This window comes from Psammomys obesus, unplaced genomic scaffold (genome assembly GCF_907164565.1).
Source record: "Psammomys obesus unplaced genomic scaffold, mPsaObe1.curated_primary_1811, whole genome shotgun sequence".
In the NCBI taxonomy this organism is placed as follows: Eukaryota; Metazoa; Chordata; class Mammalia; order Rodentia; family Muridae; genus Psammomys; species Psammomys obesus.
This window is the reverse complement of record NW_026590503.1, coordinates 2638684-2648741: the sequence shown is the minus strand read 5'-3', so window position 1 is coordinate 2648741 and position 10058 is coordinate 2638684. Positions and strand designations below refer to the sequence as shown.

Sequence of the window (10058 nt, the reverse complement as noted above, 5' to 3'; positions counted from 1 at the left end):
CCACGCCCACAGCACAGATGCTGTGCACACTCACCCACGCCCACAGCCCAGATGCTGTGCACACTTGCCCATGCCCACAGCATGGGCATGAGGTTGTGCCCAGGACGACCACCCATCCTGCTTGGTGGAATCGTTCAGTACAGAAGGGAAATGATCCTGTTGCCAAGGTCAGTTCCTCACACACTGATTCACTGAGCTGTGTCGCAGCACGTGTAGACGAAGCAGGACACAGAGGCTCCAGTCCTGTCGGAGCTCACGAGCATTGTCCGGGAAACAGGCAGCCAGTCTGCCAAATGTGTGCAGCCGAGATGAGCATTTCCAGAACCAGGAGGGCAGGCGTGAACCCTGCACACTCTCAGACCAGTGTGAGAGTGACGCAGAGATATCTGGATTCCCTGTGATCTGAGGCCTGGGATTCGACGTGTCGGTTCCTTTGCCTCTTCTCCACCTGAGAGGTGCTCAGACCCTACCGTGCACATGGGCACAAACACACACACTCACACACTGACACACACACACACTCACACAAACACACTCACACACTGACACACACTCACACACACTCACAAACACTCACACACTCACACACTCACATACACAAACACACTCACACACTGACACACACATACTCAGACTCACACCAACACACACACATGCTCATACACACACACACACACACACACACACACACACACACACACACACCAGTGCATGGAGAACCCAAGACTTAGTCAGAAAGGCTGATTGTCAGGGAGGGGGATGGGCCCTCCAGAGATCTAGATGCAGGAAGATGTGCACACTTCCTTCTGAGGTTTGGAGGTAGGAGATGGACAGCGGGGAGGCCTTTCCACAGGGACAAGGCCACACCAGGCCACACCGGGTCCACAGGGCATCACGCCCATGGTGTGTCCCCGGTGAGGGCTCCCGGAGGCCATTGTCATTCAGGTTAAAACACCGGGGAGAAAGGGAAGAGGCAGAATGACTCCGCTGTCTCCGCGCTTAATTACATGGAATGCCGCATAAATTGTCAAGTGCAAAGAATTATTCCGATAAATTAAAACACTAATTAAGCAGGCTCCTGCAGAACTCGGAGAATGCTACAGGCCTCACTCCGTCAGCCATTTGCATATCCTTCATCGGGTGAATTTAATTCTAAAGGACTTCTTTTTTGTTTTTGGAAACCCTTTTGTCTTGCATGAAGATGAAAATGGGCTTCCTGACTCTGTCTGCCTTGGCTGAGGCCGGCTCCTCCGCTGTCCAATGCTGCGCAGCCTCGCTGGCTGGCCCAGCTGGCCCCATGCTGTCCTGGCTCCCTGGCTGGCCGGTTCCTCGCTGTCCCGTGCTGTGCGGCCTCACTGGCTGGCTCCCTTCTTAGCTCCGTCCAAAGCTTGGGGGTGAACCCTGAACATGTGGCTGAACATCATTCCCAGTAGCTGAGGAATAGCGTAAAGGCTTGATCTGTGCTCTGACCATGACACGAGAGTGCGCCGAGTGAATGGATTCATAAATAAATGTAATAATTTTAATATAAGCAAAAACTGTAACAGTAAACCAGCAGAAAGGCCAAGGTGCTAAAGATAAATTCTGCAGCACAAGCACAAACTCACCCAGTGTAGACTGTCTGCACCCGGAGAGCCTGCCAAGCAAGCTCAGGGGAGCAAGCCCAGGAAGGACAGGCACAGCTGGGGACTGAGGCCAGACCCCCGTCTGGAAACAGCATAGGGTCATGATTGCCCGTTCCTCAGCAGAGCTGGCCAGGAGGGGACGGGAGCCTCGGGACAGATTCTCTGGGGGAAGGGCAGCACAGTGGCTTGTAAAATCTGCCAGCAGGATGCTTCCTCAGGGCACCGCTTCCAGAGAGAGACAGGCTCTGCCCCTGGTGGGCTCCGCTAAACACACAGTGGTGTGAATGACCAACCATGTGGGCATGGCCACCGTGGTCAGCAGCCCTCTCACCGAAGCTTATCCCACGCAAGGCTCAGAGGGGGTGCCATCACCCCATCAAGACTTAACTGTTCCTTACGCCCTGGAGGACAAGAAGGTTCAGTGGAAGGCAGACACGGGGAGACTGCTGAACAAGGAACAGCAAGAAGAGGAAGGCAGGCCCCTCGCCTGCTGCCCTGGCCTTTTGTTGACCTGGTTGGCTTTTTATGTGGAAATGAAAAAGGCTTCCCCTTGGGGAGGCAGCCATCCTGGTGCATTCTGGGTAAAGAGCCTAGGATGCCTTCTGAGTGACTTGAGCAGATGCGGGCGTCCTTCTTCTCTAGCTGCACACATACCCCCTCACGGAAACACACATGCCCTCTCACGGAAGGAAAGTTATCAGCCACTGTGACTATCATGTCCCTACAGAATCTCCACAGCCATTCAGCGCTGAGGAGACCAAGGCATTACAGGCTGAGCAACATGTGAGGGGCTGGGTGAGCAGCTCAGGGCCCCTGATTCAAACATGAGGCATGAGGAACCCGGGCCCTCACTTGTACAAAAAGCCCTGAAGACTGGGAATGGAAAAAAAGGCGGTTTTGTTTACGGCTCTGTGGAGCCAGACATGAGCCTGCAGGGGCGGGCTCTGTGAGTGAGCAGAGCCGAATACAGGTCCCTTCTTCCCTTTCCTCCTCATCTGGGTGATCAGGAAGGCTCGGCCTTACACGCCGCTTGAGGCTTTTCTTCCCCTCTGATGCTTAACCCGCCTCCATTTTAGCAAAGACCACACATGGTTCATCTCTAGGCCACGTTTTGATGATGTTAACGCTCACCGGGAATATAATTGTGTCCTCGCTGCGGGGCTCTCGGTGAACTCGCCGGTCAGTAGCTTTCTGCTCTAAACTTTTGCTTAGGGTGTATAGGTAGACCAGAGGCGGTGAGCGGGGTCCAGTGTTTTCTGTTCACCTGTAGCTGGCCCTAAGCTGGCTCAGGATACATTTGAATGGAGCATTTTAAAAACTTTCTTAAAGATTCCAAGATGGGAGATCCTCCCTGCACGGAGCTCAGCCATGGTGGATGAGACTGAATAGGGCTCCTTCCTAAGCATGGGTGTGACTCTCTCCATGGCTGAGTGTCCCGGGAACAGCCTTCCCTGGGGCACGGTAAGATGCTGGTAGAAGGATGGGGAGGCTCTGCCAGAGATGCCAAGTCCTAGAAAGAATCCTAGGCAAACCTGTGTCCTGAGGATGAAGACGGAGGCAGGTCAGCTCAGCGCTGTGATCTGTGAGCCCTAGAGGCCCTGACTGCTGACCAGGCAGACGGTAGCTGCTCCGGGACAGCCAGGTAAAAGGAGTTCAGATGTGACAGTCGAGATAGCCCTAGGCATGCGATTCTGTAGAGTGCTCAGCCGGCGGTGGGACAGAGGGCTGTGCCGTAATCCCAAGATAGCCCATCTCTCCAGGCCAAGCGCCATGAACTACCTCTCTGCTGAAAAGGTCAAACCTTATTCTCAGGTGATCTCAGGGCACCTGTGAGAAACAAAGGACTGCTTGGTCCTGAGAGGCTCCTCAGACCCTTGTCCTGGAGCCCCACCCCTCCGCCTGGAAGCTCCACCCCTCCGCTTGAAGCCCCACCCCTTCTACCTGGGTCTCCAGCCCTCCACCTGATGGCCCCGCCCCTTGCACTCCAGCACCCTGCCTTCTACCCAGAGCCCTGTCTGGTACCCTGCCCTCTACCTGACATCTACTCCCTCCACAAAGCGCCGCAGCTCGTCCAGCCTTTAACAGCAGACTCTCCACTTCCCCATTTTTGATGAGTGACCCCTAGCCCTTCTTGCAGGTGTCCATGGCAGGCCTTTAGGGTGGATTACGCCCTTCCCACACTGTCAGGGCAGGTCTCAAATCCCCGTGTTTCCAGAGCGGCCATGCGCAGAAAGTCACTGGCTTAGGCAGGCCAGCGAGGGGACTGCTTCTTACGGATTGTCACAGACCTAAGGGCAGAGGCCATGGATGACAGTGGCTCAGGTGCCAGAGCTCAGAGACACTGCCTCGCTTGTCAGTAACACATTTGCTGGGACTCCTCCGTCCTGTCTGGGCGCAGGTGGGAGCCCAAAGTCTGGGTGGCCGCTGGGTAAATTAGGAACAGAGCCTGCCTTGAAGCACAGCCTAAGCCGATCTCTTGCCTCCACCAGGAGCTCGCTCTCCGATAGGCAAGCACTCAGCCAACTACATCCCAGCCTGGCCGTGAACTTTTAAAAGCTCACCTGTGCTTTCATGAGCTTGCGAAGTCAAGCTGTGTCTCATTCCCCACCAATGGTCTTGAACTGGCCAGCCTGTGCTCATAAAGGCCAGAGGGATGGGAGCATGCCCAGAGCTCAACAGTGTGCTGGGCAGGAGGCGGCTAGAAGGGCAGCAAGATCGGCGTGGCAAAGCGGGGTCTCTGCCCTGAAGAGCCCCGCCCTGTGGAGTCTAAGCACTGAAAAGGTGTTGGGGAACAGCGGTGGGTGAGCAGCTGGGAGTCCACGCTGCCAGTCAAGCCATAACAAAGCTTTGTGATTGCGGGCGGTTGTGTTGTTGACTGATCTGGTTCAGGCTTGTTTATCCAAAGCCACTCCAAACGGAAATCTCCAGCTTGGTCAGGTTGGAGAATTCCCCAGGTGCCCTCACACTTAGAGCCCTCCCCTATGAGCATTTGTCTGTGGTTTCCCAGGACAACGTCTCCAGGCTTCAGGGGTGATGGTGGCTTGCTTCCTACAGCCTTACAGGGCATCCAGAGCCTGCAAGGTCAGCCGACAGAGAACAGGTGCCTTTCAGCTAGCACCCTCCAGAAGTCTGGAGGAGGTGCCTTCTTGGCCCGGACTATTTCTGTAACTAAACTTCACCCGAGCAGCCACTCAGGTGTCTCTGTGCCGTTCCATGCCATAGTGACACCAAGTAGCCACAGGGACACCAACCACCAGGCCTGATATCCTCCCCTGCCTTTCTTAGAAAGAACGTGCCAAGGCTGGATTACATTATTCAGCTTAAGTATGTATTAGCTGGCCCCTTTCTATAAAAATCTCTAAATCTGAGATCTCTGCTCCCTCGAGAGAACCCATCTTTAGGCCCTTGGTCAGCCTATTTAGAGAGTTACTGTCAGCCCTCTCCAAATAGCTGTCAGGCAGTACAAGAGACTATGAAAACCAGTCACTTTAGACCTCAAGAAACAGTCTCTTGCCGTCCAAGTTCTGCCTGTGCAGTCATTGGCTCCACCCTGTGCCCCTCCCACCCAGAGGAGTCCTAAGATCCTCCAGCCCTTTAAGGTGGCTTTGTGTCCACCTTACTTTCAGAATAGTGCTAATTTTTACACTAATGGGCACTAGTGTAAAGACTAATGCCCATTTCTTCAAGGGGAAATTTTTTCCTTAAGACAACGAAAGTCATAGCGAATAAAGTAAAAATGATAAATTTAAATTAAAAAAACAGAAAGACAAGGAAAGTCTCAGGAGGTAGAGAAGCCGGGCAGGCTGTAATGGGAGAGCATTTGTATCCCTCTAAACGATGTAATTCATTACCCGAGATGCGTGCAGGTGTTCCACAGGAGGAGAGGAGCACACTGCTCTTTTCTTGCTCTATCGTTTTGCATTAATCACAATTGCAGCACCTTCCTCTTCCATGGGGTTTTCAGTAAGAATCTCGGCTTTCTTTTTTCCTAGTTTTTTTTTTTTTTTTTCCAAAATGACAGGAGATTTATCCAAAAGAATATTTCTGCTGAATTATAAGCCAAGGTCAATTGCCTTGTGACACACTTCCTTTCTGGGAAGTGGGGGCCTCTGGGTCTGCTGCCCCGGCCTTACAATGGCTAAGACTTCATTTGCATCTGCTAATTGTTTCCCAAGCTCATTTCTTCTGGCATGATATCAAATGGAATTTGTTCTCTGAAAGTCTTCCTCACATGAAGTCCGGAGCAGATAGGGTGGACCTTCATTGAAACAGAATTGTCACGGGATGCTTTTGGAAGGGCATGGATTAAAAGGGCATAAAATAACTCATGGCTCCTGTCTTGCAAGCACACAGACAGCTTTTTCCAAGTGCATGCAATGCTAGCTAACAAAAAGTCACTTCTCAGTGGGCACACACATGTTTATAGATAGAACATTACACCATTCTAAAATGAGAACTTACAGCTTTCAAAGTGTGTTTACGTAAAATTTCCCATCAGATCCTCAATGACTGGAGATTGCCTGACATGGCATGACTTCAAAGATGACAGAAAGTGTATGAGGTGCTTGGCTGAGCCAGACCAGTGACTGAGTGGGACATAGGGTTCCGCATATCCAGTCCCACCTGGCCCTTGACAGAGCACCCCACAAAATCAGGTTGTTTTTCAGGGGAGTTTGCCCAGAGGGAACACTCTGAAACGCCCCACCCTTCCCTATACTGACTGTCTTCTGATTTTCCCTTCACAGTTGACAATAAAGACCAGCTGGAGAAGACATCTGGACTGACGATCCTCCAAAGTGGAATCAGGCCGGTGAGTAGTGTGCGTCTCCAAAAAGGATGATGGCCTCTGGTGCTGGCCTCTGGTGGTGCTGGCCTCTGGTGCTGGCCTCTGGTGGTGCTGGCCTCTGGTGGTGCTGGCCTCTGGTGGTGCTGGCCTCTGGTGGTGCTGGCCTCTGGTGCTGGCCTCTGGTGATGCTGGCCTCTGGTACTGGCCTCTGGTGGTGCTGGCCTCTGGTGGTGCTGGCCTCTGGTGGTGCTGGCCTCTGGTGAGGATGGCCTCTGGTGCTGGCCTCTGGTGGTGCTGGCCTCTGGTGGTGCTGGCCTCTGGTGGTGCTGGCCTCTGGTGAGGCTGGCCTCTGGTGGTGCTGGCCTCTGGTGAGGCTGGCCTCTGGTGGTGCTGGCCTCTGGTGAGGCTGGCCTCTGGTGAGGATGACCTCTGGTGAGGCTGGCCAGCTGGTGGAACCCAGGAGCATAGGTTTGGTTCATCGTGTGGTTAATCCGAGTAACGGTTTGTTGGCTCAGCTGGTGGGAAATCGGTCTTCCCGGTGTTGATGCTCACTAATGGTGGGGGCAAATGTGACTGTGTATATTGCTTTTGAAATCATATGTTGGTACCTCCCAAAGAAAAACCTGTCACAATTAAGCAAAACGGGAGACTCCAGAAAAGATGAAGACTTAAAACACCCAAATTATGGGAAACAATCAAGTTCCAGGAGATTATTCTTTGCTTGGGATCCAGTGTCTTTGTTATTTAAACATGTGTGTTTAAACGAAGCCGCAGGCTACACATGTGTCAGCGAAGGGATGCCATCACACTCTTCAGTGTCCGGCCGTCGCCTCCCTGCTATCAGACACGACGTCCTCTCGGTGCTTGCTGGAGGCCACTCTCTTGGCCGAGTGACAGTGTAATGAAGTGTGCGTGTAACGGCGGCTGAGGTTCCTCCTGGGAGCCGCATGGAGCCACTCGTAAGCCAGCATGGACCAAAGCCAATCTGTGCTCTCATGTCTGAAATTTCAGATTTCACAGCACTTGCCATTAAAGGTAATTAAGTAGGAAGGAGTGCTTGTTTGTAAGTGTTCCCTGCTGTAGAGTGCCTCCTCCCGGCCCAGCCGCTCCGAGACTCACAGCTTCGTTGGGGGAGCTCTCATTCTGCACCAGGTCTTTGGCTCCTAGAGCCAGGAGATGCTTAATTGGTGACTGTTCTCCGAGGCCTGGGCTGCCAGGGAGCTCTTAAGGGGGCTTGAGTGCCTGGGGCATCTTAGTTATTGGCAGCAGCGTGTGGGAGAGAGTCTATAACTGATAGAAACTTCTCCAAGGACATTCTAAGAGCCTGACAAATGTCACTCACTCTTCTGTGTGTGTTCTTGAGGCCAGGGTGGCCCATGCTGAATTAGCAGACCAGGTGACAGCTGAGGGCCCTCTGCTTGTTTGCTCTTTCTTTAGCAGCCAGTGGAGTGGAAGAAAGAAGCCAAATGTCGTGGGGCTTCCAGAGCAACCTACATCTAAGTGGGGCCGTGTCAGGGAGAAACAGTGCAGTGTGCAGCCTGGACAGTGGGCACTTGCGTGTTACTGCCTGTCTCCAGGTAGGGGCAGCTCGTGTGCTGGCCTATGTTTCCAGTTTAGTCTCTTCCTATGGGAGCAATGGTTGCACCCAGCCATTGAGAGCAACCCAGAGTCAGGCTGCAGTCATTGCAATGACCTAGTTTCAGAAAGCCTAGAGGCTGTGGATTGAGTGTGTAAGCCACTCAGGAAGCTGGCAACAGGTGGGTGACAAGTCCGTGATTCACACAGGGGACAACAGTGTGACTCATGCACTTGGATACTGAATACCCTCTCCCTTATTGAGGTGTGGCCTCCAGAAGTCCCAGGACAACCAGGATGAGGAGGTGGACCAGCCCTACTCAGCAAGCTGGGCCTGGCTCCCAAGCACCTCCCAAGCAGTGCTTGGCTTTCCTCCTGAGACCCATACTTTCATACCCCACTCCGAGCATGACGACAGGCTCCACAGAGGCCTGCTCAGAACGCAACTGCTCCTCTAGGAGTACAGAGCTTGCAAAGCTGTGTCTTAACCATCCTACTGGCCCCCCTCAGCCTATAGCCTCCAGCTCTGCCCTTGTAGCAAGGGATGCAGGCTTTCTCCCCTTAGGACCTGTGTGTTGCTCATCCTAAGTATCTTCTTCCAGCCTGCAGTGGCTTCTGTGTGTTTTTTCTCTTAAATTGTGGTGCCATGTCTTCTGCAGTCACACAGGTGGTCAGTGTTGGCCCCAAGGCTCTGCATTCTGAACTGTAAATTAGTCAGTGTTGACCTCATGACTCCGTATCCTACTGTAGAATGGTCAGTGTCAATCTCATGGCTCTGTATCCTAATGTAGAATAGTCAGCGTTGACCTCATGACTCCATATCCTGAGCTATAGCACAGGTCAGTCAGTGTCCACCTCAGAAGACCCTTACTATGTCTTCTGAGGTGGCAGATATAAAATGCCTGGACACAGTTAGCATTGTCTAAATACGGCTCACGTGCATGTGTCCTTCCGGTCCATCCTTCGCTGCCCGAAGTGTGACTTGACTTGGTCTCCCAGCACTGCACTGTGAGACCTCTCCTCATGTGACCTGCAGGTCCCCTTTCCTTTGTCTCTAACATGCTGTGAGGCCCAGCTAGTGGCTATGGTTACACTTTCCTTCCCATTTTTAGTGTGAAAAACTGCTTAGTGTTATTTTCAAGTGGGTGTTTGCTGTCTCCCTGTGGTTGCCTGCATATTCCTTCTGTGACTTCTGCCTTTTTAGCTTGTTAATTATCTTAAGCCTGATAATTCTATAATTTTACCTGTATTCTTACACTCTTCAAATCTAAGGTTCTTGTGGCACTGCTTGTCACGCCCTCACTGCTTCCATGGTGGTTTGTTCTTCTTGTATGGTTGATGGTGACCACACACACACACACACACACACACACACACACACACACACACACACATATACATACATACATACATGCACATATGTGTGTGTATGTTTCATGTATGTTTGTTTAATTGTGACTTTATCTGAAGCAAGGAAATATTGATTTTTTGTATGAGTTTCTCTCTTAGTTTTGAGCTTTTCAGTTTATTTGTTTTGTTTTTAAGAGACGGTCTCACTATGTAGCTCAGGCTAGCCCATCTCAGCAGCCTTTCTGTCTCAGCCTCCCACACCAGAGGCTGGTGTCAGCCTCAGCGGACAGCAGAGGTGTAAGCTGCATGCCTGCCTTCTATATGAGATTTCTGTGCAAAGAGTTTTACTCTTCTGTCCATGCCCACGGAGCTCCCCACCTTGAACAAGGCTCTAGTCTTGGTTTCATCCTTCTCCCCACCCTCAGCTGGGGGTGGCTGGCACCCGCTCCCTCTTCCCCATTGAAGAGACTCCGAGGGTTACCAGCCTCAGCGTTTCTGCCTCTTCCTCCGCCATATTGCTGTCTCTGAGCATGGAAACCCTGAGTCCTGTGCCCTTAGGTATCTTTAGAGGGACCAGGTCTCTAACAGTAGCCTCAGCTCCTGGCCCTGACCTAGCTTTGAGCCCTCCTGATCCTGGGCATCTGGACAGCCCCCTTTCGTCCTTTGGTTCTAGTGTCGGCAGTGTGCAGATTTTAGGCAGTTCCTGTGGCCATGTGGTAAGA

The 10058-nt window shown here is 52.3% G+C and overlaps 1 protein-coding gene across 2 annotated transcripts in view; it reads left to right on the top strand.

Annotated features, from left to right (window-relative positions):
• Positions 1 to 10058, top strand: part of Ptprn2 (protein tyrosine phosphatase receptor type N2) — a 695487-nt gene that overhangs the window by 456491 nt on the left and 228938 nt on the right. For both annotated transcript variants that reach the window (XM_055607544.1, XM_055607543.1), the window contains exon 12: positions 6371 to 6435. In XM_055607544.1, coding sequence (XP_055463519.1) covers positions 6371 to 6435 — 65 coding nt within the window. The remainder of the gene's footprint in view (positions 1 to 6370; positions 6436 to 10058) is intronic.